Below are 27,096 nucleotides of genomic sequence, written 5' to 3'. Positions count from 1 at the left end.
AGAATTTTTTCTGGTACATGTGGTTTAGAAGATAATTCTTCAGAAGTAACCAGAGTTTCAGTTGTAACTATATTGTCGCCAGAACCTAGAAGTTCTTTTTGACAACTCACATGAAAGACTGGATGATTTCCAACACCATCGGGAAGAGCGAGACGATAGGCTGATGACCCAATGCGTTTGAGGATTGTAAAAGGTCCACAAAACCGTGGGGCTAACTTAGCGCACTTACCCATAGACAATGCCTTAGAATTGTGAGGTACACGTAAAAATACCTTTTGTCCAGGGTTGAATACACGAGGTTGCCTATGATGATCGACATAAAAACGCACTCTATCTTGAGTTGTTTTTATATTATCTCGTGCAATATGCAACATATCTTGCATATCCCGAAGAAAGTTTTGCGTACTTTGCAACTCATCATGATGTATATTAACATCAATCGAGGCTCGTGGCTGAAAACCATACATCAACATAAAAGGACTATATCCCGTCGACGTATGCTTGGAGTTGTTATAAGCAAACTCCAAAATTGGGAGATAATGTTCCCATTTTTGTTGGTTTTATACCAACATATGCTCAAAGCATGAGCTCAATAATTTGATTTACTCGTTCTGTATTCATGGAACCTTTACAATATCGTATGGAAAAATCAAAGTCCTAGATGAGATCTGCCCATCGTGCCTTACGACCTTTCAGGTCTTGTTGGTCATAGAAATATTTCAAGGACAAGTGGTCCGTAGTTACCACAAAGTGATTTCCATAAAGATAATGGCGCCATGTTTTGAGCACATGTATAACTGCAAATAATTCCTTTTCTTGAACGGTATACCGACATTGAGCAGAATCAAGTTTCTTACTCTCGAATGCTATTGGTTTACCATCTTGATATAAGACAACACCTACAGCATAATCAATTGCATCAGTTTCAACCTCAAAAGGTTTTGAAGGATCGGGTAAAAGAAGTGAAGGAGCCTTGCATACCAGGTCCTTGAGTTCCTTAAAGGTGAGGTCTAGTGTAGCATTCCACACAATAGGTTTTGTAGACTTACGCGTTTGACCTTTTAGAAGATCAATAAACAACGTCGTCAATTGGGAGTAATTACGAAGAGATTTTTGCAAAAACCCGACAAAACCAAGGAATGATCGAACTTCTCGAATATTCTGAAGAGTGGGCCAAAGCTTGATTTTCTCGATGCGAGAAGGATCAATTTCAACTCCTCGTTTGGTTATGAGATGTCCAAGACAAGGAATTGATTTCTTGAAGAACTCACATTTTGAGATCTTCACATAAAACTGTTTGTCACGCAATGTTTGTAAAACAAAGCGGACATATTTAGCATGTTCTTGTAATGTACAGCTATAAACACATTATACTACATATGTTGCACCTAGCTACATAACCATGTTTTGTACCAACAACGGAAACAACACACATCAATACATGTTAGAGCCCACCCCAATGTTTGCCATCTGAACCACAACTGATGAGAATAATTGACTATGAACACTTAGCCCTAAACACATTTTGATACAATGCTCTGCCTTAGATCACATCCAACTATGTTGTCCACTCATCTTCGACCAAACTTGTACGAATTTCTTTCAAAGTCATGATGTGCACTCTCTTGATTGCATCTTTCATTAGTGAAGTTCTTTAACACAAGGAGTCGTTGGTCACTCACTGTCATATGTACTGTACTGCGTGAAAATGTGTTATTTTTGGTCTCATACACCACCAATAGACATTTGTCCTTGGAAGAGAGTGATAATAAAATCTATGGATTTATACTCTACTATTTACTAGTAACTATGTATGTATTACTACTTACGAAACTACTTATGTATATTATTTATTAACGCAAGAGGGCGCCTCCTGAGACATTGAGAGGGAGACCGAAGCAGGGGACGAGAGAGAGAGAGAGAGAGAGAGAGAGAGAGAGAGAGAGAGAGAGAGGGAGGCTGAGACTGAGAAGAAGCAGAGACAGACAGACAGACAGACAGATGGCTTTTGCAGGGACAAGGGTTGTAGAGATCGTGAAGAAGACAACAGGTGGCCTGGTCTGGAAGCAGTGGGCCATGAACAGCACACGCCGAGCCAATGCCAAGAAGAGAGCACGCAGAGTAGCCCAGGTCTCTCTCTCTCTCTCTCTCTCTCTCTCTCTCTCTCTCTGCTCGTTTTCTGTATATTTTTCTTTTGTGTGCTGCGTATTGGCTTTCACATCTGATTTTATGAAAGCGAGTGTGTATGCCCATGTTTACTAAGAGAGAGTAGTGTGAGAAATACAATCTATCTATTTAGAAGGATGCAGGAACACCTCATATCTGCGGTTTCTGCAATCAATCCGTCATGGCCTCTTCCTTGTCCTGTGCTCTAAGGAAAATGGCAATGCTTGTATCATTAATATTAATTTTGAGGTATTGTTGAACATTAATCTGGAGAATTCACTGTCCTAGTGTATCCAAAGAAGTATGATTAACTACACAAGTGATCACTATGTTGCTTTCTTCATCCCCGTCTTGGATGAATCTAAAATGGATGAGTTTGTTTCCCCTCGGAGAGTTCCAGATAAAACTTAAGGTGTCCAAGTTCAAGATTTCTTATCTTAAAGATTCTTGAAACGTTGGACTTAAGGAGCCCAAAGGTCGGTCTGTGTTATCATACCCATTGATGTAAATGAATTCATCTAAACAGCACAATTGTTTAACGGTGAATTGAGCAACATCAGAAACGGAGTGCAGCTTACTATAGGAGAATAATATGAATATATTGTCTGCATGTTCCTTCACAGGACCTATGAGTTCCCTTTAGAAAAGGGGTTTTAAAGGGTTCATACAACCAGCAGCAAAGGATAAATAGTATGGCTGTATTTCATTGCTCATGTGTTCTTTCACCGCATCCATAAGTTTGCATGGCCAAGAAAATGAATGTCAAAAAAGGGCAGCTAGTCGTTCTACGTTATATGAACTTAGTCAAAGTTCTTTCCAGAAGGTAAAGTGTAACGAGTTTGCACCATCGCCACTCAGAGTGATGTTGTTTGATTAAATAAATATTTCTTGGGTTGCATGCATTCCAGACATAGTCTAGTTTTGACATTTTACTCAAAAAACGTAAGTCATATAAACCCCTTACCTGCCAAAACTATGTGAACGTGCACCCACCCATGTGCATATGCACTCATACCCACAGTTGTACATGCACACTTGCGTACATACACTGTAGAAATGGACAAACTTAAAGCATTTTTGAGTTTTACTAGTTCAAATTGAAATGGCTATGATATTCTTTATGCAGATTTTGTGGCTGAAATCAATTTGTATATAGAGTTGTCTATAGATCCTCAAAAGACCTTCACCTTAATGTTCGACTTTTCCTATCATTCTTTTGGCAATTGATTGAAATACCCAGTTATGGGTTCATTATTTAACAATCGATGCTACTCTATCATCTTGTTGGGTTCAATAACGTGAGGACGATCTTGTCTGCCATCATGTAGTAGTTTATTATGTTTGTTGAATTCGTTGCGTTCTACTTCAGAATCAAAGTTCCGAAACACTAAAGTCCAAATAAGAGAAGATATTTTCACGTGTTGGTTAAGTGTTCATAAGTTCGGATGAGTGGCATAATTCATGAGAGTCATGAAATTCTCTCAGGAAATCTGTTTACAGGAGATGAACTTGTGTGATGATTTCATATGTACTTGTGATTTGATATGGTGGTGTTTGAAATTCAGGTAGAAGCAGTGCTCAGGGCATGTGCAGGGCCACCACCGGTCATCTCCCATGACATTGTAAGTGACCAGAAAGAAAATTCTTCATCAGGAGTCGATCAAAGTTAGGCCTCTTGTTTGTCTAACATGTTACCTTTTCTCTGCCACTTTGAGACTAACGTGGAAAAAGCTATGACCTATTCATTACATGGAAAACTTTTTGAAGGTTAGATCTGTAAGAATATACTCATGAAGGTTCTCTTTACTGTGTAATGCTTTAATCCTGTGACCTGATATTCCTAAGGAGCTGAGAAAGTGCATAATACGTATATATCACCATGTTTGCGAAATAGAAGCTCATCATAGCTTATGATGTTTATGGTTTATTTGAATTGCTACATGGCAAAAGCTGAGTAAATGGCAGCTTGCTGTGTTTCTCTACATGTAAGAATTGTTTCCTCCATAGGTTGTAAGTGGCATAGACTTCATACGTAGGATTTCTGCCCTTAAAAAGTGTATTCTTCTATTGAAATTCCAATAGATATCATGTTTAGAGGAATATTTTCTGAAAGGAATGTTCTAGCCCAAGTGTTTCTCTATGTTGATCTCGATGTCAATTTTCTATAAGAAATTTATGTAACCAAGGTAGAAATGTTATTAGGTACAGAGAACAAGCTTTCTTTATGTTGTTGGTTTCCAAAGAGGTCTACTTGGTTGGTTTTGCATTACTGTGGCAATGGTTATGGATTAGGTTGGTTAACAGTTCTCATGGGCTAGATTTTCTACATTACACAAATATGCATATTTCATTCTTCTATGGCATTTGATAGGAATGATGTGAATTTTTTTGAAAAAACCTTCAAGTTAACACCTTCACAAAACTCATGAATTATGAAATGTATTCATCATAAGGAAAATAAATACCACTATTTAAACAAGAAAACTTTGGTCATCTATGGCTAGAATCCAACACATTAGTTTAGACTAAGTAAAACATCAGAATCATTCATTCAACTTGACACGTTTACAAAACTAATAATCTCTTATATGTACTCATTTCTTGTGTTGAAGCTGCATTTGTCTAAAAGAACAATGGTAGAATTTCATTTTAAATACGGTTATAATACAGTCCTAATTGAGACATGTTTAGATTGTGCAATTATGAGTTCAAATAACATTACTGAAGTTGTCATTGATAAAATGTGAAATTATGTTCTGTTAGCAAAGTTGAATAAAATAATGGGCACTATTTCAAACTTCATTTTAAAATTTCTCTAAAAAATGAAAAAAAATGCTGCAAAAGCGGTTTGTGTGTTGCTTTGATGCTAGTAGTAACATCTATTTATTATTTTCTATGATACATACAAGCAAACACCTCTTGGTCCTTAGGCATACCCATACATTAAATCTCAACTTGAATGAAGTTGTCTTGCTTGCCAATCTTCTTTGCCCTAGTGCAATTCATGAACTTATTTATAGCATAAAAGGGCATCCAATTGTTGGTTTGAGACTCCATTTTCTCAGGTGTGTAATGTTCTTGATATTTAGGATTTGTGTTATGGTAGTATTCACTTTGATATATGTATTGTTTTCTTTCCATTAACTATGCGAATGATCTTTTATGCATGAGCACAATTTTATTTGATGCTTTATAGTCATGCCCTTCTCAAAACAGATGATGATGGTATTTCAGTGTTTGCGATGGTGCAACATGACCAATCGGATTGACTATCATTACAAAAAACTCTTCCCAACCTTGTAGGTGGGGGATTTTAAATGGTAGAACAAAGGAAAAAGAAAATTCAACGTTGAAATGAAAAACTAACCTTCTTTGACTTTCATTACATGATTGAGTAGATGAGGAAAGACTATTCCTAGTTTTGTAAGCAATGGTTCAATCCTCACTAGGAGTTCTTGACAACTAATACCTTGTAGGAATTCTAGGAACATTATTTCTATTTCGCTAACATACATATATTGACTGATAAGGCTACCTACTACTTGAACAAATTGTACAAAACTAAGATACGGATGCGGATTGCAAGAAAAAGATGAAGTTGTCCAAGAGAAGAGATGACATTGAACCGAATTTCATAGAGCGTAAGGATGAAGTCCTTGAGGAAAGCGAGCAAAGGGAGGAGCTCGTGGAGATCGATGGAGGAGCAAAGTAGGAGATTGATTGCAAGAAGTGAGAAGAGATCGAAGAAGAATGAGGCGGCCCCCACCATTAAATAGCACTAGCACGTGAAGACGGAGGAAGATCGAAGAAGCAAGCCACCCATTCATTGAATGCGGTGGCAAAAGTGGTTTTTGAAGGAGATTGTCTCCTGCACAACAACAAAGAGGTCACAGTCAAGTCACAGACAATAAATACAAAAATACAAAAACTTTTAAGGAAACGAAAAGAAAGACAAGAAAAAGAGGAGCTTTGAAGTCGTTTGCCTCTAGATAGACATGAGTTCAAGTTCAGCCAAAGCACTTCATTTTGGCAAACAAATTTTGTGAGGTCAACGAAAGAAAAAGACAAAGGTCCAACCAAGTGATTCATCTCAAAAGCCATTCCATTCTTCCCTACGTGAGTTCACATACTGCCAAACCATCCTTTTGGCAAACAAATCTCCTAAGAGTTTTTGAATCAGTTTTAGTTTTCTTTTCTCAACAACTTTACATCCATCTAGTCGCACCAATTGTGTGACGCCTTGTCATATCGATCGTCCCTGAGTGACATAACCCCAGTGGTTGCAACACACAACCACGATCTTTACAACAACAAAAGATGGGGAGGCACAACGGTTACCAAAGTGGAGGTCTATCGAGCATGCATGATGTACATAGCATCGAACACATAACAACCATGAGCAATGATGGTAACGAGAAGCAAGTGATGTGAAAAAATGGAGTGTAAAGGGTAGAAACGTTACCGGAGTGAACAAGTAGGTGAGACAAGAAGAGGAGCAAGTAGTGATCACAAGAGGCAAACACACCACACCACAAACAAGAACAATAATGTGGGCAATACCATGTGTAGAGGTAAGGAGCACTGGTGGATACAAACAAGAACGATGGCAAGAAGGATCATACAAGAATGAAAATTAGAATGGAAACAAGAGTACAAAAATTAACAACTAGAGTCTAGAAATGTAAAAATTAAGGTCCAAATGTGGTTCTTCCTTAGCTTCATAGCCTAATCTGTAGTGGTAGGTAGTAGGAGCTTACAAAACACTCACTGCTAATTTGGAGTGGTGATTCTAGTTCCCAAAAACAAGGCCAAAGATATAACATATTTTGGTATCCTTATCAAAAGTAACTTCTTACTCTAGTTTTCATATTGAGTGTTAATATCGGGTCATTTGAAATAGGTAATATGTCGCAATTTAAGAACACTCCGTCCAAAAAAGGCACAAAGTAGGTCATTTCACAAAAACAACCATCGCATGCGTAAAGGGTTTCGGAAATTGAATCGCCTAATAATCGACACGTGAAATTTACAAGAGAACGTACAAAAATTACAAAATGACTAACATGTATATTTATACATATTTGTGAATCTCCATATTGATGTAACATATAATATTTACATTTCATATATGAGATCCATCACTTTCCAAAGATACGCCTTCCCCTTCAAACCCACCCCATGAACTAGAATAGCTTTGTGAGGTCTCATCCTCATCATCACTAGCAACCAATGCATTATCTTCATCCAATTGCAATCCAACGACATCGTGATTATGAGACATACTCCTTGTTCGTCTCTATGTTGCATCAACAGTCCCATCTAGGATCTTCTCTTTTATTATCTTGATTGTAGTCTGTCTTAGATGGCATGTTTTGGTCAAGGAGAAGTCATACACGAGTATGTCGACATTATCAAGTGCTAGAGTAGAATGCTTGGTATATTCTTTCTTCTCCACTTTTTGCTAGATGGCATGTTTTGGTCAAGGAGAAGTCATACACGAGTATGTCGACATTATCAAGTGCTAGAGTAGACGTGCTTGGTATATTCTTTCTTCTCCACTTTTTGCTTGTGCCTTCGACATCCTTAACCATCTCTAAAGAGTACTTCCCAGAAAATGCATCTTTGGAAGAGGTATGATACCAATAAACCATAATAGACTTTACTTGATTGCCTTCATCATCCTGAATAATTTCAATGATTCTGGCAATTGAGAAGGGATGACCCAACTTATCACCCCCCGCTAATGTTGTAACCAACATACCAACTTGTAGCTCATGTAGATTGCCTTGCCACCTCGCCTCTGCAACATGCGATAATCTTGGTCCCACGTAAATATCTCTTTGTCGTGGACGAACTAGATTAGTCAATTCAAGATTATCTAGTGGTTGTAAAGGAGTCGTGCTCACCATTGATGGCCCACCAAGCGCCCATTCAAATTGATTTTGTAGTGGCCAGTACCTTGTAAAGTGGTTATCTAATATTGTATGTTGATGATTAAAGAAGACATCCCACCAATCCACATCCTGATCACCAGCGTACTTTTTGGTTCGCTCAATATTTTTCTGTTTTTCCTCAAGGCACCACATCCAATATATCTTTTGCTCTTCAATTGAACGACCAACAATCAATCTTTTATGGTTGTCATAGGGCATTTGCTCAACACCATAGATTATTGCATCTGGGAAATGCAATAAGAGCCTACATTTGTCTTGTGGCTCCCATTGCGAACTAGATGAGTATTGTTTGGCATACAACATGGTCTGGTTGTGACCAACCACATTTTTTTGGATGAGGAAGACGTGGTTAAAACTTATATTATTAAGCAGAGCAAGAACCTTACATCCAGTCCCATCACCATCCAAACAAAAGCCTTTGAAATCATATACTTCATCTAAATGTTGCATAGGAAGTGTGAAAGCATCACACCTCGCTAATTTCTTTGAGAACCTACTAAACATTTGCTCTATGTGATCATCTGTATGACCAACTACCAAGAAGTTGACCTTAATCTTTTTGAAAATACCCTTGTCTACTAACATGCTCAAATAACCAAACACAATTGAGTTCTTGTTTTCTCTTGCCGTGTTGTCAAGTTGCACGTACAGTACTGATGGGAGTAAACCTTGCCAACTCTGTAGAACTCTTTGCATGACTGTCACTATAAGATTAGGGTCGTTGTGGATATTTGGATAAGTTAGGAACACTTGAGGCCTTATTGTCTAACAATACAGAAGACATCCTACTAAGTGCATCTGCACTAGGAATTCATCTCCAACATCCTTGGACAACCTTCGAAAATGTGGCAAACAAGTTTTCTTCTGATCCATCCCATCTATAATCAAGCACATTTATCTTTCTGGTGATTGAAGCACTTTTTGATGATGGTGCATAGCTTTATATCTTTCCAACGCCTGGCTTTCTCGATGTTCTCTCAATAAATTCTTATATTTTGTTATTTCTTCATTTGTTGTCCCATTCTTTGCCATGCTTTTTAAACTCGTGCATATAGAACAAACACCCATCTGGACCTTGCGGGGTATGACCACATTGTTAAACTTCGATCTCCATAAACGATTAAAATGTCGATATTGTATGTAAGGTACACTTTCCATTGACAAACTTTTGTGGGATCCCAATGAATGGAAATGGCAAAGCATATTACACAAGGAATTCTAGGCAAGCAAATCCCATTTTTTCAGTACTTGGTAAAAATGGGTAGAGAATTGCTAAGGAGGCGTGTGGTTGTTATGCCAACAACATGTAAAATTTGGAACTTGGGTAATGTACGACACTCTTGGTTAAATGCTTATTAGAAATGGCTCTGGGCCATGCAAATTCCTAGAAAAGTTGTCTTGTTTAGATGGTTGTTGGAACATTATGGCACCCCTGTGAAATCATGGATGAAGGGGCATTGCCATGATTTAAAATGTGACAATTGTGGTTTTCCCAATGAAACGGATGTTTTATGGGTATGTCATATAGCTAGAGCAGTATGGAAAAGAGTGTTGAGAATTTTGTATCCTATTTATGGTAAACAGGCGTACACATGGGGTTTTGTGAGATGGGGAAGGTTGGCTGAAGAAATACAGAATGATGAAAGGGACTATCATTATATGGTAAGACTAGAACCCATGACCTTATGTTACATGGGTCGAGCTCTTGACCATTGCACTATATGTTGTAATACGGAGGATATTATTTCCATTTAAGTTTTACTATAGAAAATTGATGTATACTCTAGATTTCTCTGGAACATTCTAGAAACTTCAGGAGTACTTCTAAGAACACTATAAAAGGAGGCACAAGGCATTATTTTGGACCAAATCGGTTCAACGCCAATCTTAAGCCTCCTAGCTACTTTTGTATATTCTCTTAACATTTCTCTAGAGAGAGAGAGAGAGAGAGAGAGAATTCTACACCTCCCTTAGTACTAATCCTCATCTTTTAGTACTAATTCCTTCTCTGTCTTAGTATTGTTCCTGACAATACTTCTCTATCTTAGTATTGTTCCTAACAGTTTGAACTGATTTTCTCCTTCCTTCTCTTCCTTTATCTTCTTACTTCTCCCTCCCTTCATACTAATCTCTTATTCCTCTTTTCTCTCATACTATGGCCATTGTTAGCGCTCAAGAATATCAATCCGTTTTTTCGGAGTTGCAATGCTTGAAAGAGAAGTTTCTCGCACTGGAACAAGAAAATCAACGACTATTGGGGGAGCTTTAACAAACCTCCTTAGAGAAGTAGCAGATGCAACAATAACATGGGGAACTAGCGTTACACATGCAACAACTCGAAGCAACCATAGTCGTGATGCAACAACAAGGACCCAATACACAAGGGGTTCATAAAGAACCCAAGATCGGCCTTCCCACCGATGCATCACGAGTGGGTTTAGTAGGCACGTTGTTAAGTGGCTCAGCTTTGGCATGGTTCGCTCCGTTGTTAGAAAAGGAATCTCCTTTACTAAACAATTTTGAAGAGTTTTTAAGTGAGTTTAAAGCCTGTTTTTGAGATACTGACAGCATAAGGACAACAATCAACAAAATCCGATGATTACGTCAAGGTGATCGTCCAGCCTCTGCATACACTGCAGATTTCTGGCTACTTGCCTCCGATATCCCCTGGGATGACCAAGCACTTATGGAGCAATTCATTATGGTGTACGTAATGATGTCAAGGATTTACTCTTGACCTTCCCCGAAGAACCAAAGTCGTTGACAGAAGCAATCAGTCGCGCGGTGAGATGCGACAACCGTCTTTTCGAACGACGTTCAGAACATCAATTCCAGATGACAAGGGCAAGATCAGAGCCCACCTATGCCTCAGTGGTAGCAAAACCTTTTCCAAGGGAGTCATATATTGTGTCTCCAGTGAATACTCCAACTTCGATGGAAATTGACACTACACGTCGTCGCGGACCATTATGGGAAGAAGAAAAGCGGCGACGTCGAGCAAATCGACTATGTCTTTATTGCGGTGGACCAGGGCATATTGCAGTGAACTGTCCCCATAGGCCAAGAAGACAGGTGAACCAAATAGTTGCTAGTTCTAATTGTACTAAACCCGAGTCTATTTTAGTAGGAATATCTTATAGTCCTAATAGTCCTAATAGCCCAAATCTATCGAATAAATTTGATGTCCTTAGTCAGTTAGAAGAAGAGTTAAACGACTAAGTCCAGCCAAAATAGGAGTCGTTTGGTTGAACAACCCTAGATTTGTGCAGCCCATTAGTGGTTCCATTCCCTCTAAGCAAGTTAGCAATGTGTTCTTAGCCCAAGCAACAGTTAGTACTAAAAGTACCTCTCTAATACATGTTTCAGCACTCCTAGATTCCGGAGCTAATTCTTGCTTCATGGATAGGAATTTTGCCCAAGCTCATCAGATATCCCTAAGAAATCTCCTATGCCCTGCCTCTGTAGTAGTCATTGACGGTCGTCCCATTAATATTGTCCTAGATAATTTAGCATGTGTAGTATCCTTTAATATAATTAGTATCCCAAAACATCCCATTGTTTTGGGATTACCATGGTTCGAATTACATAACCCAAACATAGATAGGAGAACAAGAGAAATCCGGTATAGACAAACCCGAGGATCTATTCATAAGATTGCAACCATTTCTCTACATCAGTTGCGTGAGGAAGGATGCAAGGAAGAAATGTTTCTCTTCACAGTATTAGTAAAACCCTCCAACACCACTAAAGAGGAGTCCACCGTTCAACTTCCAAAGAAGTATCGTCCACATTCGAAATCTCTAGCCAGCGCACCCATTTTCTTCGTCAAGAAAAAGGATGGATCACTTTCTCTCGTCGTAGATTACCGTGGCTTGAATAAGGTCACCATCAGGAATAGCTATGCACTTCCCCTTATCTCAAGTCTTTAAGAACGGATCAATGGTGCAAGGTTCTTCACAAAGATCGACTTACGAGGAGCATATAACTGCGTAGGGATCTGACCAGGAGATGAATGGAAGACTGTGTTTGGGCACTTCGAGTATACGGTCATGCCATTTGGCCTCACTAATGCGCCAACAGTCTTCCAGCACATGGCAAATGATATATTCCGAGATCTCTTGGATGTTTGTTTGATCATCTATTTGGATGATCTACTGGGTTATTCTAAGACCCAAGAAGAGCATGATTCTCATGTACTTTTAGTACTAAAACGACTTCGAGAACATGGTCTTTATGCAAAGCTGGAAAAATGTAGTTTCGAGTGCAACCAGGTAGAATTTCTGGGCTATGTAATTTCCTCGGAAGGCATCTCCATGGATCCAACTAAGGTCAAAATGGTGGTAGAGTGGAAAACTCCGCATTCATTGCGAGATGTGCAATGCTTTTTAAGCTTTGCCAATTTCTACCGCAAGTTTATACAAGATTACTCAAAGCTTGTTCTGCCTCTCACACAGCTCACCAAGAAGGGACAATCGTTCGTTTGGTTTGACGAAGTAGACATGGCTTTTGAGAGTCTTAAGGAGGCATTTACATCAACTCCTATTCTGGCTCGTGTTGATTTGGAAAAACCATTCATCATCGAAGCAGACGCGTCAAATTTCGCATTGGGTAGCATTGGGTCACAACAAGGCAATGATGAAAAGCTCCATCCTGTGGCTTTCCACTCACGCAAGTTTGATGCCGCCAAAATCAAGTATGAAATTCATGATAAGGACCTATTAGCAATAGTGGACTCTTTTACACAATGGAGGCATTTTCTAGAGGGATCTTCTCATCAAGTCACCGTATTCAGTGATCACAAAAACCTTGCCTACTTTCAGAATGCTCATGTGTTAAATTGACGTCAAGCTCAGTGGGCCCAATTCCTCACTCGTTTCGACTTCAAAATTACATATCGTCTAGGGAAGTGACAAGGGAAGGCAGATGCATTATCATGGCGCTCATATCTAGCACCGCGTCTCGGCGAGCCAGCTTTCGATAACCAAAAGCAAGTAATCCTGGGACCAACACGACTGAAAGCAATGCAGGTCTTCGGTTTGCCCTTGGATTCCCATGTTATCCATACCATACGTGAGGACTTGAAGACAGATGCTTTTGCCCAAACCATTCTAGCACAAATTGATCCCTCTCAAGCATCTTGTTCACAATCGCAACAACAAGGTACGGACTATCAACAATTCGAATGTCATGATGGATTACTATTCTTTAAGAGATTCTTGTATGTTCCTAATGGTTCTTGTCAACTTCGAGTAGTCCAAAACGGTCATGACACATACAGTGGGGCATTTTGGTAGTACTAAAACATTAGATTTATTACAACGATCATTCTAGTGGTCCCATGTGTGATAATTTGTCGAAGATTTTGTTCGGACTTGTGATACATGTTGCAGAGCAAAAATGCCAAGGCATCATCCATATGGTTTATTAGAACCATTACCAATTGCAAGCAAGCCGTGACAATCCATTGCTCTAGATTTCATCATAGATCTTCCGGTCTTTAAGGGATTCGATGTGATCTTAACAGTAGTAGATCGATATACGAAGATGGCCCATTTCCTACCATGTACTAAGGAAATCTCCAGTGAGGAAACCGTCGAAACTGTCATGCGTGAAGTATGTCGGCATCATGGCCTTCCCGATAGTATCATCAGCGACCGTGGACCCCAGTTCATCTCGAAATTCTGGAAGCACCTCTTTAAAATTCTCAAGGTCACTTGTAACCTCTCCTCTGGCTACCACCCGCAAACAGACGGCCAAGCAGAACGAACAAATCAAATGTTGGAGAAGTATCCTCGGTGCTTTCTAAGTTATCATCAAGGTGACTGGGCGGATATTCTCCACTTCGCTGAATTTGCGTATAATAACTCTGTCCACTCATCAACAAAGGTTACACCATTTTATGCTTATACGGGTTGTCACCCCCAGCGGTGTGTATTTCAAACACTAGAGTTACCCACAAATCCTCGTAGAGGATCGTTTGGAGTGGTTACGCAAGATACAAGCGGATTTATCTACTCATCTACATCAAGCTCAACAAACACACAAGATTTACGTGGATCATCATCGGCTTCCATCCAATTTTAACATTGGAGATCGGGTATGGCTACTATGACGACACATGAAGACTACCCGCCCATGCGAGAAGTTAGATTATCGGCGATTAGGTCCTTTCCGTATTATCAAAAAAATTAATGATGTCGCTTTTCGTCTCGATCTACCTCCACAACTTCGGATACATCCGGTTTTTCATAGTTCTCTCCTCGAACCCTATCAAGATAGCACCATCCTAGGTCGTATTAAACAACCTCCACCCCCAATCGAACTTGAAGATGGACCTGAGTATGAGGTTGTTGCCATCCTTGATTCCAAGATTGTTCGCAAGAAGCTCTACTATTTAGTCGATCATAGTTCTCTCCTCAAACCCTATCAAGACAACACCATCCCAAGTCGTATTAAACAACCTCCACCCCCAATCGAACTTGAAGATGGACCTGAGTATGAGGTTGTTGCCATCCTCGATTCCAAGATTGTTCGCAAGAAGCTCTACTATTTAGTCGATCATAGTTCTCTCCTCAAACCCTATCAAGACAACACCATCCCAAGTCGTATTAAACAACCTCCACCCCCAATCGAACTTGAAGATGGACTTGAGTACGAGGTTGCCGCCATCCTCGATTCCAAGATTGTTCGCAAGAAGCTCTACTATTTAGTCGATTGGCTTGGATATAGTCCCAGCGAGTGTACTTGGGAACCAATAGAGAATGTGAACAATGCTCGTGCTCTTCTTGAAGACTTCCATCTTCCATATCCAGACAAATCGGGTCCTCAATCGAAAACGACTCGTGACACTCGTCGTTTTAAAGGGGGGATAGTGTCATCCTGATATGGCATAACTCGAACCCATGACTTTATGTTACATGGATCGAGCTCTTGACCATTACAATATATGTTGTAATACAAAGAATATTATTTTCATTTAAGTTTTACTATAGAAAATTGATGTATATTCTAGATTTCTATGGAACATTCTAGAAACTTCAGAAGTACTCCTGAGAACACTATAAAAGGAGGCACAAGGCATTATTTCAAACCAAATCGGTTCAACGCTAGTCTTAAGCCTCCTAGCTACTATTGTATATTCTCTTAACATAATATATATCTTTTGTTATCATCATTCTCTCTTTCTCTCTCTCTCTCTCTCTCTCTCTCTCACTCGATCTCTCTCTCTCACTCACTCTTTCTTTCTCTCAAGAGTTCTACACCTCCCTTAGTACTAATCCTCATCTTTTAGTACTAATTCCTTCTTTGTCTTAGTATTGTTCCTGACAATACTTCTCTATCTTAGTATTGTTCCTGATATTGTTCCTGATAGGGACTGTGTTGATTTTGTTCTCCTCTCTTATGGAAGACATGTGTTTGAGGCCTCTTACACTACACCAATCCATTGTTTGGAAGAAGACAAGGTTTGGTCTATTGTATCTTCTTTAGTAGTTTGGATGTTATGGAAGGCAAGATGTAAGTGTGTATTTCAGAATGTCAAACCGAATGCGGTTAAGTTAGGCAAGGAGATATGGTTGATGCTCCTACATACTCTAAGACGTCAATATGAGGCAATACATGGTGAGCCTGATGTTGTGTTTCGCAAGCAACAACAATTTCGAGAAATTTGGAAGAAGGCAGAGGTCTTCACCTAATTTGGGGACAAAATAAAATGGAGATATGCTCCACCCAGTTGGCATTTTTCGCCCCATGTCTTGAAAAGACCATACAAGAGGGTTTCCGCTACTAGACATGTCCATTCATGTGGGTAGGAGGGTTGTAATAGATTGTATGGATACTTTGTAGCCTTTGTACCCTTTGGCCATCTTTTCATTAATACAACGATGAATCTTGACTTTTAAGTAAATAAATAAATAAAAAGGTACACTTTCCAATAACATGTCATCCTTATACACTTGGTATACCTCACGACGAGTGAAGTTATCTAACAAATGTAACCTTCCAGTGGTGGGCATAACATCACATTGCTTTGACAAATATATCTCCATCCATCTAACTGCATGTCGCCCAATTAGACCCTTACATGTAGATTCTGTATTGATGAAAGTTACCCACCATCCCTTAAGTAATCGATGTTGAATTCTTTATAGCCTCATGTTCCCGATGCTATAGGAAATTTTAAAAGCAACTCGACAACTCTTCAAAGTGAAAGGTAATATTCCACCTGCTAAGAACATGACACTGCCAGATGGTCCTTAACAAGCTGCATATTGACAATCAAGAATGTATCTTGTTCGTCGCCATGGAGAGCCAAATACTTTTTTCACAAACCCCGCAAGTTTTCTTTTCCAAATTTTGATAGACAAAGGCTCCTACAACATACCTTGCATATATCAATTGCAATTTGGCGATCCAAATACAAAAAATTATATCATTTAACGCGCACTTGTCGAGGAACTCTTCGAAAATTTAGAGGCATGTTGACACAGTCGTTGTCAACATTCGAAAAACTAGACTCGTTATGATTTGTATCTACTTTAATACTTCTTATTTTACCTAAGTTAAAAGGCTCTATCGAAAAAAGTGACATTGAACTTTGCTCTCGATCGTCATTTTACTTTATATATGATATCGTTTATTATTAACATGGTTATTTTCCTCAATTGAGAATAACAAGTTATCAGATAATGTAAAAGGCTCAATAGAAAATAGAGAATTTTTACTCGAGTTTGAGGACATTTTGAGTAAGGCTAACTAAGATCACGGAAGTCCAATAGGCTCAAGTTTAGTTCTATAATAAGCACCATGTCCAAAAGCTTTTTAAAAAAATAAAATAAAATAAAATAAAAAATTATATAAGGGAAAGTCATCTTCTCATTGTCATTATTGCGTTCAAGCAACAGAAGAGCACAGGAGCACAGAGCAACCAAGAATTCCAGTTATCACCTCCCCAGTCAAGTCGACACCAACGTCAGCAACATGAACAAGGGAAAGAAGATTGCCAGGTATGTTTTTCAAACTATATTTTTTTATTCTTCAAAGATTCCTTTTTGTGTTTGTTAATTTCTACTTCTAGAATTCGATGCTTTCAATCGAGTGCTCATAATTTCAACGAGAACTCGATGCACTGCATCGAGTTCCCGTTGAAAGGGGGGACTTTCATGATCAAAATACTAGAATTGGTCACTTTCTTGCTATTTTTTGGCATTTTTCTCAATGTTTTGTATGTAACATTACAACCCTAAACGGGTGATTTTCGCCTACTTTTGTGGAACTTTACCTTAGTTTTCAGGTTTACGTTGTTTATTTTTAAGATTATCAATATATCATTATGTTATTACCTGTTGTTTTCAGTGAATCAGGATAGAAGGTCCCATCCTTCAAATTGACGATTCCCTCCCCAACAAAAAAACTTCCTTGGCGGTCATTGCAAGGAATCAAAGATGACATATTATTAATATCTGTATTATCAAGAGTGGCCGCCAAGGAGTTCAGCCTTGATGAAATGGTCATTGAGTTTCAAAAGTGAGTATTCTATGTGATGACTTATTTCAATTGTATTGATTTGTTGATTTGCTCTTCATTCCAACCTTACTTTCTTTTAATTTTTGGCCATAAGGTTTATATGAAGATACAAGATCTGATGATGAAAAAGTTTTCCTTGCCTATGTAGGAAGAAGTGGAGCAATCGTACAATGCTCTTGAAGAATTTTTCATCGTGTTTAGAGAATGGGTATGTATGTTTTACAAATATTAATTGATTTTAGGATAATAGGTTTCTTCTTACAAAATGTATAATTACAGAAACCACCTCGTTCAAAGAAAATGGGTGACAGCAATGAAGGCATACCAAGTGCCTTCATCACCCATTTGGAATGAGCTAAATATGAGAAACGAATGACAAAAGGAAAGGAGCTCAAGGTGCCTGAGGATTCAAATATTGTGAAAAGCTTTTTGCACAAGACTGATCATTTCCGACAACTGTACTATAGTGTATATAATGGTGATGCGGGTAATATGCTTGACATATTACCTAGGCGACATTATACAATGCTCGTGGCAGATATACCGTATGGATTCCGAATATCAGGCTCTACATACGATGATATACCATACAAATATCCGCAAATAGAGAAAATGGTTAAAGACTTTGCAGATCTAACCCTGGCTCCATTATGGCAAATCGTTATATTTCATATTATGTCAGGCTTTATCGAACACTGTTGCATTGAAGTCGAGATGCCATGCCACCAAACACATGCATTGGTAAGCTTTATGTTACTATATATTTAATGTATAGATTCTATGGTGCTTACTACATATATATTAACTTGTTTAGATTCAATTATAAAATAGGGTTAAAACGAACATAACTCGTACCCCGGGTGATCGAATGGTGAGCATCGTGGAGCATTTGTGTGTGGGCTATTACGATGTTATTTCTAAGAAGAAGGCTCAGGCAATGTTAATGAGCGAAATGTTGTCAACTATATCATGTGCCAAGCTGTAACGAAGAAATTGTGCCACGTGTCTAGTGACAAGAGTCTTGTAATCCCATATCAAAAGCCCCAACGATTGATTAATTGGTTGGTCAAGTTGTTCTCGGACCCTGATGATTGGGTGCTCGACTTATTTTCTGGAACGGGTAATCTCATAAGTCTGATCAATTTTTCTTAAAATAAAATATTATTTCTTGTCTTTGTTTTCTTACTTTTGCATGTGTCATTGTTTATTTAGGAACAACAACTATGTGCGCTCTTAAATTGTTCAGGAACTCGTCGCATTAGAGAAGGACCCCGAGCAAGTCAATTTTATAAAGATGAGGATCCAAGGCATCTAGGATTGTCCCCACCAGGACCAAGAGGTTGGGGCAAAGCATATCAACGAAACTGAGATGTTTCAGTTGACATCCGGAGAGCCAATGGAACCTATAGACGAGGAAGGAGATGGACGATTAGTGTTAATCCCCCGGAATGGGGTCCAAGGGAATGGAAGTGGTTACCTACATCATATTTTGGGGAGGATGTTAGGACGAAGCCGTTTTTTCAATATTCAGTTTGATTGGGAAGGGAGATGTTATGACGTAGGATACCTCATTGGCCGACAATAGCTACAACATGGTTAAGTTATAATGTTGATTCTACTCATATAACCACATTTTGGAAATGGCTATGGGCTATGCAAATTCCAAAGAAGATTATTTTATTTAGATGGTTGATTGTTCATTATGCGGTTCTTGTTAGAGTTTGGATGCATTGTAAGGATGCAGATAAAATGTGTGATTTTTGTGGATTACAGATGGAGTCTCTTCATCACCTATTATGGTCATGTATGGAGGCTAAATTGGTTTGGAAAAGGATATTACATTTATTGCATGAAGTATATGGCTCTAGAGTATATAAATGGGGAGCAGTGATGTGGGTTGCTATTAAGGGTAAGGTACAAGATTATGAACAAGAAAAGGTTACCTTTTCATTACATACAAGAGGTTGATATGTTGAGGAAGTGTTAACGTGTATGCATCGTAATTCAATACAAAATGGGGTGGTTTGGGAGACTATTAGTTCCATAACATTGTGGGTTTTGTGGACTAGTAGATGTCGAAGGATATTTCAGCAAATTCAATGGAATGTTGTGGATGTAGTCAAGGAGATTTGGTTGACCTTGGTCCATACACTAAAAGGAGAGTATGACGCTATCAAGGGTGATTCATATGTAGTCCTTTGAAAGAAAGAGGTTTTTAAGAAGACATGGGAAAGGATGAATGTATTTTACATGGTTAATTCTTGTATACATTGGAGGTATCAACCACCTCTCTGGGTATTTCCTCCACCAATATGAGACATGGGGATATGTTAACTGTTATTGGTACTGTCTTAGGAGTTATGTATGTCAATGGCTGAGTTGTTGAAAAGAAAGAAATAATTGAGATTTTGTGCAATCTCATTTGAGACTTATTTTCTGGTTTGGTGATATCAAAAGAAATTATGGCATCATGGCGTATCTGGAATTCTGCCCTTCGAGGAGTAGGAAAAAGATAAGAAGTGAAATTTGAAAACTGGATTTGGAACATGATCTTGTAATCACTAAAATGCTAAATGATATATATGCAGAATCCCATTTCTTCTTATGAGATGGATGGAGTCATTGAAATAGGTGGAGGGGGATGCTCTTATGTATGCATTTAGAAGAAGTCTGTTTCTTTTTATGTGATGGATGGTGTCATGAAGTACAGTTGATGTGCAGGCAACATGTGCAAGGTTATTAGATGCATATAAACTGTTCAAAGGGCTGAGATCCCTTAAAGTGGGTCTTGATCACATGGTTGTACATGATGGCATGTTCATACATGTTGGAATCATGGATCAAGGCATACAAAATGACCCCTATACCATAATGCTTTGATTGAGTTTTATGTTGAATATGGAAAATAGAGGATGCTTGGTCATTGTAAATGTGGGGGTATATTGGATGCATGTGATGACCCAATGGTGGTATCGGGAGATGTTGAATATGAACATGATGAGGAAGATTGATTTGGTTTGAACATATGCAAATTCATGGTATGTTTCAACTATTAAGGAAGTGTTCAATCAAGTCTATCAAAAGAAGGATTCATGGCTAGCTATTGTCTTACACAAGACGGGTTGGGGAAGGATAATCATCTCCTCTCAATCATTTTGTATTTTGTAGCTGATATGGTTTTTATAAACTAATGGAAGGATATGTTTTTTTTTTAAAAGGAGGGGACCTTGTCGACCTTGAAGATGCACCGGGGTCTGATCAAATACAAGATTGAGCTGAGGAGACAAAACATGTAGATGCAACACAACAGTCAGCCGATCTTGTAGAGCAACTTGTTCTAGACCTCCTAATGGAGTGATTGTATACTACTTTGTATTTGTAACGAAAAACTTGTAACACTAAACTTTTTTGGAATATAAGATTTTTTTTGTTTGAGTACCATTTCTTTACACTATCCGATTGGTGTGCAAACCTTAAGTGTCTATCATATATTTGTAAAGGTTAACTCGAAAAGTATGTGGTTAAATATAATTTTCATTGAATAGATAATGATGAACTTATCGATTGTATGACAAATTTTGGTTATAATTGTTCTTGATTAATATAATTGAATTTAGCTTTATTCTAGGATTTATGTTGTCTTTAATCTTGGTTATTTGGTTTCGAGGGAACACAATAATTTTCGATTGGTGTCTCAAACTTTAAGTGTCCATTATATGTTTGCAAAGGTTGACTCGTAAAGTTTGTGGTTAAGTATAATTTTCATTGATAGAAGATGATGAACTATCGATAGTATGACAAATGTTGGTTCTAATTGTTTCTTGATTAATATAATTCAATTTAGCTTTATTGTATGATCTATGTTGTCTTTAATCTTGGTTATTGAGTTTCTAGTAAACACAATATAATATTAAGTCAATGTTGTTGCTCACTTGATAAAACATTCAGGTTGTTCATGTATGATTGGGGCATAATGTTCGTAGTAGTTTTTGGGCATGTGAATATGTTTCTAATTATATCCAAAAATGCTATTTGCTAATTTAAGATAACAATCTTTATAGCAGTTAGAGACAAATATAGCAACAAAATTTTATTTCTAAAATTGTTAAGTTGGAAGCATATTACAATTACAGTTGGAAGCATTCTCGTAATCTAACCTAATATTAGGATAAATTTGTGTATGAATTGAGAAAATATAGGTTAAATTTGAAATCTTGATAATATTAACTATGTTTTTTAATGATATTTTTAAAAGTCATGTGCGCATGCGTGATACATTCTTGAAAGCTTGTTAAAAAATAGTAATTATTCACATCTCATGTATTTATAAATAAAGGAATGCGACATATTACCTGTTCTAAATGACCTGGTGTTTGTTGTCGACCTAATCCTTTGGATCTACTCAGGTTATGTTGGTGGTGCCCGCCTACCGCACTCCCATCCCTAAGGGGTGGCTCACACCACATGGTTCCTCCTCTACAAGAAGAAAAAGTAGAAGGAGAAGTTGCAGTTGCAGTTGCAAAAGGAGAAAGAAGATAGAAGGAGAAAAAAAAAAAAAAGAAGAAAGAAAAAAGGAAGAAGAAGATAGAAGAAAAAAAAGAAAAAAACTAGCAAGTAAACTCAGAACGAGGAGACAAACACTTACTATTCTCAATAGAACACCGCCACACACCCTTACATCCCAAAAAGGGCATATATATATATATACATGGTTTGGTTGGCCCATCCCATTTCACACCGATCGGCCAATAACACTAGCACGGCTATGGGACAGTGCAAAAATGCATGGCCGAACCTACAAACCCTTGATATGCGGTAATTTAGCAAAATGTAAAACAATTCATGAAATAAAGAACTGTACAAAGCTTGCAGCATCAATGTGGACAACTTATCCAATGGTGACCGAAGTTGCAATTATAGGTGTGGTTGGGGGGTCCAAAGATGGAGGGCCAATCGTGGAGTTAGCCTTAGCGGGATGGTTGCGTATAAAAGGGTTGGGTGGCATCGTGCCATTGTACTGCTTGAGCCTAAAACCATTCACCCACGCCGATAGGATTTGGCCATCTAAGTGTCGAGCTCAAATGCGCCTGCACACGTATTGGTGATCCAAAATGGCCCCGACCACCGTAATTTGAGTTTCCCCGACATAAGCCCGGAGCATGTGGAGAAAACAAGGGCGAATGTTCCCACCCGCAAAGTTTCCACGTTGCGGCGGCCATGGCGGTCGACGAAGGCCTTGTGCCGCAATTGTTCCCGTTCTAGTCGTCGCTCACAGTGGAATCTCTCCTCTTCCAAGCGAAGCAACTGTTCTGCCCGCGCGATCCATGATTCATCTTTCGGCAAACGTTCCTACACTTCAATGCATAGACTGGGAACCTCGAACTCAATGGGCATGAAGGTTTCCAGGCCATATGCGAGGCAGAATGGCATGGAGCCAATGCTTGTCTTGTAATTGGTACGGTACACCTAGAGTGCCGATTGGAGTTTGTAGTCCCAATCCCCATGATGCTCGTTGACGATTTTGCGGAGAATGCTTTGGAGTATCTTGTTCGTGCTCTCCGCTAATCCATTTGCTTGCAGGTAGTACGACATACTCCTCCTATGCACGACGTCATTAATGAAATGAGGCCCTTGGTCGCTAACTAGTTCAATCGGGCAGCCGAACCAACACCATATGCACTCGTATAAAAATTTCACTGTTGATTTCGCCGTGTTATCGCACAAAGCCTTTGCCTTGACCTGCTTGGTGCAATAGTTCGTTGCCACGAGGATGTACACGTTACCGGTTTGTGCGGCTAGGGGTTTGAATGAACCCATAAAATCCAAACCCCCCTTCTGGAACGGCTTGAGCGGTAACATTGGGTGATGTGGCATATGAGCCGATTCATGCGGTTAGCCAGTGCATTGATAGGCGTCACAAGCCTTGGCGAAGGCCGCGGCATCACGGCTGACCGTTGGCCACCAAAGGCCGCTTTGCCAAACCTTGCAGGCGGTGACATCCCCTACGTAGTGACCGCCTACTATCCCAGCGTGACAAGCAGTGAGAATAGCGGTTATTTCATGGTGGCAGACCACCCTATGCCAAATACAATCTACCAAGTGAAAGTAGAGGATGTCCAACAATCGAAAATTACGGTTGTGTACCGCTAATTGTTTCCGCTCATCATCGACGAGGTGTGGCGGCAACATCCCGTTAGCCAAGTAGAAGTCCATGTTGTTCAACCAACAATTGGGGTCGTCGGGTATAGTAGGGGTGGTGACGACATGGAGGATGGAGGAGTCAGGAAGTTCATCTGGGACCTCTACCCACCCTTCACCGCATTCGAGCCGAGCAAGGTAATCCGCAATGGCATGTTGCATGCCAGGTCAGTGAATGACGTCAAACTCGAATTCCTGAAGCAGTAGCGCCCATCAAGTCATTTTACTAGTTAATGAGCTCTTGGCCGCAATGTAGAGCAACGTAGCATGGTCCACATGAAATGTGAATCTTCGCCCGACCAAGTAGTGCCGAAACTTGGTTACACTAAAAATAAGACCCAAGGCTTCACGTTCTGTTGAGTAGTGGTGTTCGGCCAAGGAAAGATGTCGGCTTGCGTAGAATATTGGTCGGAACCAACGGGGTTCGGGCAGCTGCATCAAGACGCTGCCGATCGCAATATCCAAGGCGTCCACAAATACATGGAACGACTCGTCCCAATGTGGTGATTGCACTATAGAGGCATAGGAGAGGAGTATTTTGAGGGTGTTGAACGCCTCTTGTTTGATTGCAATCCAACGAAACGGCATATGGTGAACGACTACATGGAGAGGCCTTGCAAAATCGGCGAGGTAGTGCGAGACCCTATTGTGCTTGTGTAGCATCTGTCCAAGGAATTGCATGAGGCCCTTGGAGTTGGTCAGAGGTGGGGCGGCAAGGATTGCTTGGACTTTACTTGGGTCGATTGTGATGCCCTGCAAGCTAATGATATGCCCAAGCAACATGTCATTGGATACTGCAAACTCACAATTCAAGGGGTTAAGGCGGAGCCAGCTATTACAACAATGTTGGAGGCATTTATTGAGATGCACAATGTGCTTGCCTTTGGAACCGAAGACAGGGAAGTCGTCTAGGAATACCTGCATAAACCCAAGTATGTATTCCTCGAAGATCTCCATTATAATACGTTGAAACGTCGTGGGCGCAGTCTTGAGCCCAAACATCATGACCACATCGACATACACTCCCCAATCTGTGATAGAGGTTTTTTTTTCTTCTTCCTCTAGGGCCATGCGAACTTGGTTATAACTGTTGAATCCGTCCAAGAAACTGTAGAGTTCATGGCCCACAACTGTGTCAAAAATGGAGTTCGTGAAGGGGAGCGGGAAAGCTTCGATGATTGTATTTGCATTCAACTTCCTATAATCGACGTAGACTCGGATTTTCCCGTTCTTCTTCGGGACGACCACGATTGGGCTGAGCCACGTGGCCATCTTAACTAGCCAAATGAACCCCGCACCGAAAAGTTTGTTGATTTCTTCCTTGATTTTTTCGGCGTAGTTAGGGTTCATTCTATATATGCGTTGTTGGACGAGGTTTGCATCGCCTTTCAAATTAATTTTGTGGTGATAAAACTATGGGTCGAGCCCCGGCATGTCAATGTGCGACCATGCGAAAACATCCTTGTACGACCGCAATAAACACTCTAGTTGCGTTCGAAAGGAATCGGGAAGATGCTTTGTTACTAGGACTACACGCGGTGTGCCCTGCGTTCCTAGGTTCAGCTCCTCCAACTCGGTTGCTTGAACCCTTTGTGATAGTGTGAGGTCACGTTCCAGGTTTGTGGAGGCTTGGTCAAGCTCGGCTAATGCTTCCAGTGAAGGAGAGGCTAATGATTCCACATCTAGGGCAGACATGGCAGTTGACTCAAACAACTATGCTCGTTGGTCAAGGATGTCGAGTACGTCTATCTCGAACTTTGGTACAAAATCGGGATTTTCCTCTTGATACACGTCGACTTCTTCTTCTGTATTGTCGTCAAGCATGTTGACAGTTTCGCCGCACACTGGGGTGACTGCATGCGACGGTCTGAGGGATCGTGAGCCGATTATTCAGCCAATCTTGATTGATCTGGACCACGCGAAGCCATGGTCGTCCAAGGAGGAGAGGATATCGACCATTATCGGCCAAGCACAACACCACTGCAGAGATTTGGAATGTTTCGCTGCCTAACGTGATAGGGAGGTCTTTGAGACACCCCAACGGCTTCATTGCACTAGTATTTGCCATGTGGAGATGGAAGGCGCAATGGGCCCAATCTAAGATGTCGAGATCACGGCAAGTGGCCTCGCTGATCACCTTGACCCCCAACCCGTCATCAATGACAACCCCTTGCACATGTTGGCTGTTGACGTCGAGGGAGAGGAAAGGGCAATGTTCATCGTGTAAAGTTGCGTCTGGGATTGGGTTCAATAGTCGTGACGAAGTCATCGTACAATGTTGAAGTTCCTCCTCCATTTGGGCGTGAAAGCGCGGGACAAGGTCGGAGAGACGACCCAGCGAGAGTGTAATATTATAGGGCTCTAGGAGCCACACGATGTCCTCTCCTGAGAGAGTGTTTGCGTCATTTGCGGCCGACCCCACCCAGGCATGCATTTGGCGGCGCACTTCGTCCTGTGACTGCCATGTTGTTTCGTGTGTCCGAGACCGAGTCTAGACCATATGTACATCTGCTGTGATCAAATTGACTTTTGGTCCATTGCCAGTTGGGGGACGTTGCGAGCAGCCGTTCTGAAAATGGCCCGGTTGGTTGCAGTAGAAACAGCGAGGGACGAGGTTATGTGTGGGAGGGGTTGGTGGGTCTTGTGTCAGTTGGTCTTGGTGGCGCAATTGGTTGTTGAATCATCATCCATACCGTTGTCACGGCCGATTGTAGCCCTGGTGCAGTTGATTACATGCATCTTGAGATTCGAAGTGTTGCGTGTGTGGGCTAAAGACCAGTCCACAAAATCCTAATGAAAAAAAAGGCGTTTGTTTTCTTCATATTTTACTTACACCACATGCGTCACTACCAGATATTTTGTTACAAGTTTTGCCGACCACTGAAAGAGAGAGGAGGAAAGCTTCTACATATCATAGGGATGGTGCCATTCGGTAGGGTAAATCCATTCTCATCGACATCTAGTAAACGGTAATCCAAAAAGACCCACGTTTTGTGAAGGTCCGTGCGAGCAAATTGTACTTGCAATTGGCAATGACATGTGCAACAGAGTTGCAGAGGAGACAACATAGGGGGCATTCCAACACTGAATGGCACGCTTGGTAGCAACGTGTGCAAAACACAGCCACCGGAGACTACAGTGGTTGTGCTTCCAGCTGTTGGGGCTCCATGGTAAAATATCTAATCGGTGGCAGGGTGCGATGCGTGTTGTATGTCGGGGCGACAGTCGTGGTGACAGTTTGTACATGGATATT

At 40.1% G+C, this 27,096-nt stretch overlaps 1 protein-coding gene across 1 annotated transcript; it reads left to right on the top strand.

Moving 5' to 3' along the window:
- Nucleotides 1–1,939: 1,939 nt before the first annotated feature.
- LOC147856054 (uncharacterized) lies at nt 1,940–4,010 on the top strand. Its single transcript, XM_087329591.1, has 2 exons — nt 1,940–2,130; nt 3,732–4,010. The coding sequence occupies exons 1-2, from the start codon at nt 2,002–2,004 to the stop codon at nt 3,834–3,836; spliced, it is 234 nt and encodes a 77-aa protein (XP_087185717.1). The 5' UTR covers nt 1,940–2,001; the 3' UTR covers nt 3,837–4,010.
- Nucleotides 4,011–27,096: the final 23,086 nt, after the last annotated feature.

This window comes from Azolla caroliniana, unplaced genomic scaffold, assembly GCF_043228905.1.
Source record: "Azolla caroliniana isolate FFs.n. ecotype wild unplaced genomic scaffold, voAzoCaro1.0.p SCAF_13, whole genome shotgun sequence".
Taxonomy (NCBI): domain Eukaryota; kingdom Viridiplantae; phylum Streptophyta; class Polypodiopsida; order Salviniales; family Salviniaceae; genus Azolla; species Azolla caroliniana.
The sequence above is the reverse complement of the archived record's forward strand: the minus strand, read 5'-3'. Positions and strand labels throughout refer to the sequence as shown.

Excerpts from the sequence above, each read along its gene's own strand:
- LOC147856054 (XM_087329591.1), top strand. The coding sequence starts at position 2,002 with ATGGCTTTTGCAGGGACAAGGGTTGTAGAGATCGTGAAGAAGACAACA. Across the intron at positions 2,131-3,731 it reads GAGCACGCAGAGTAGCCCAG|GTAGAAGCAGTGCTCAGGGC; the intron begins GTCTCTCTCTCT and ends TTTGAAATTCAG.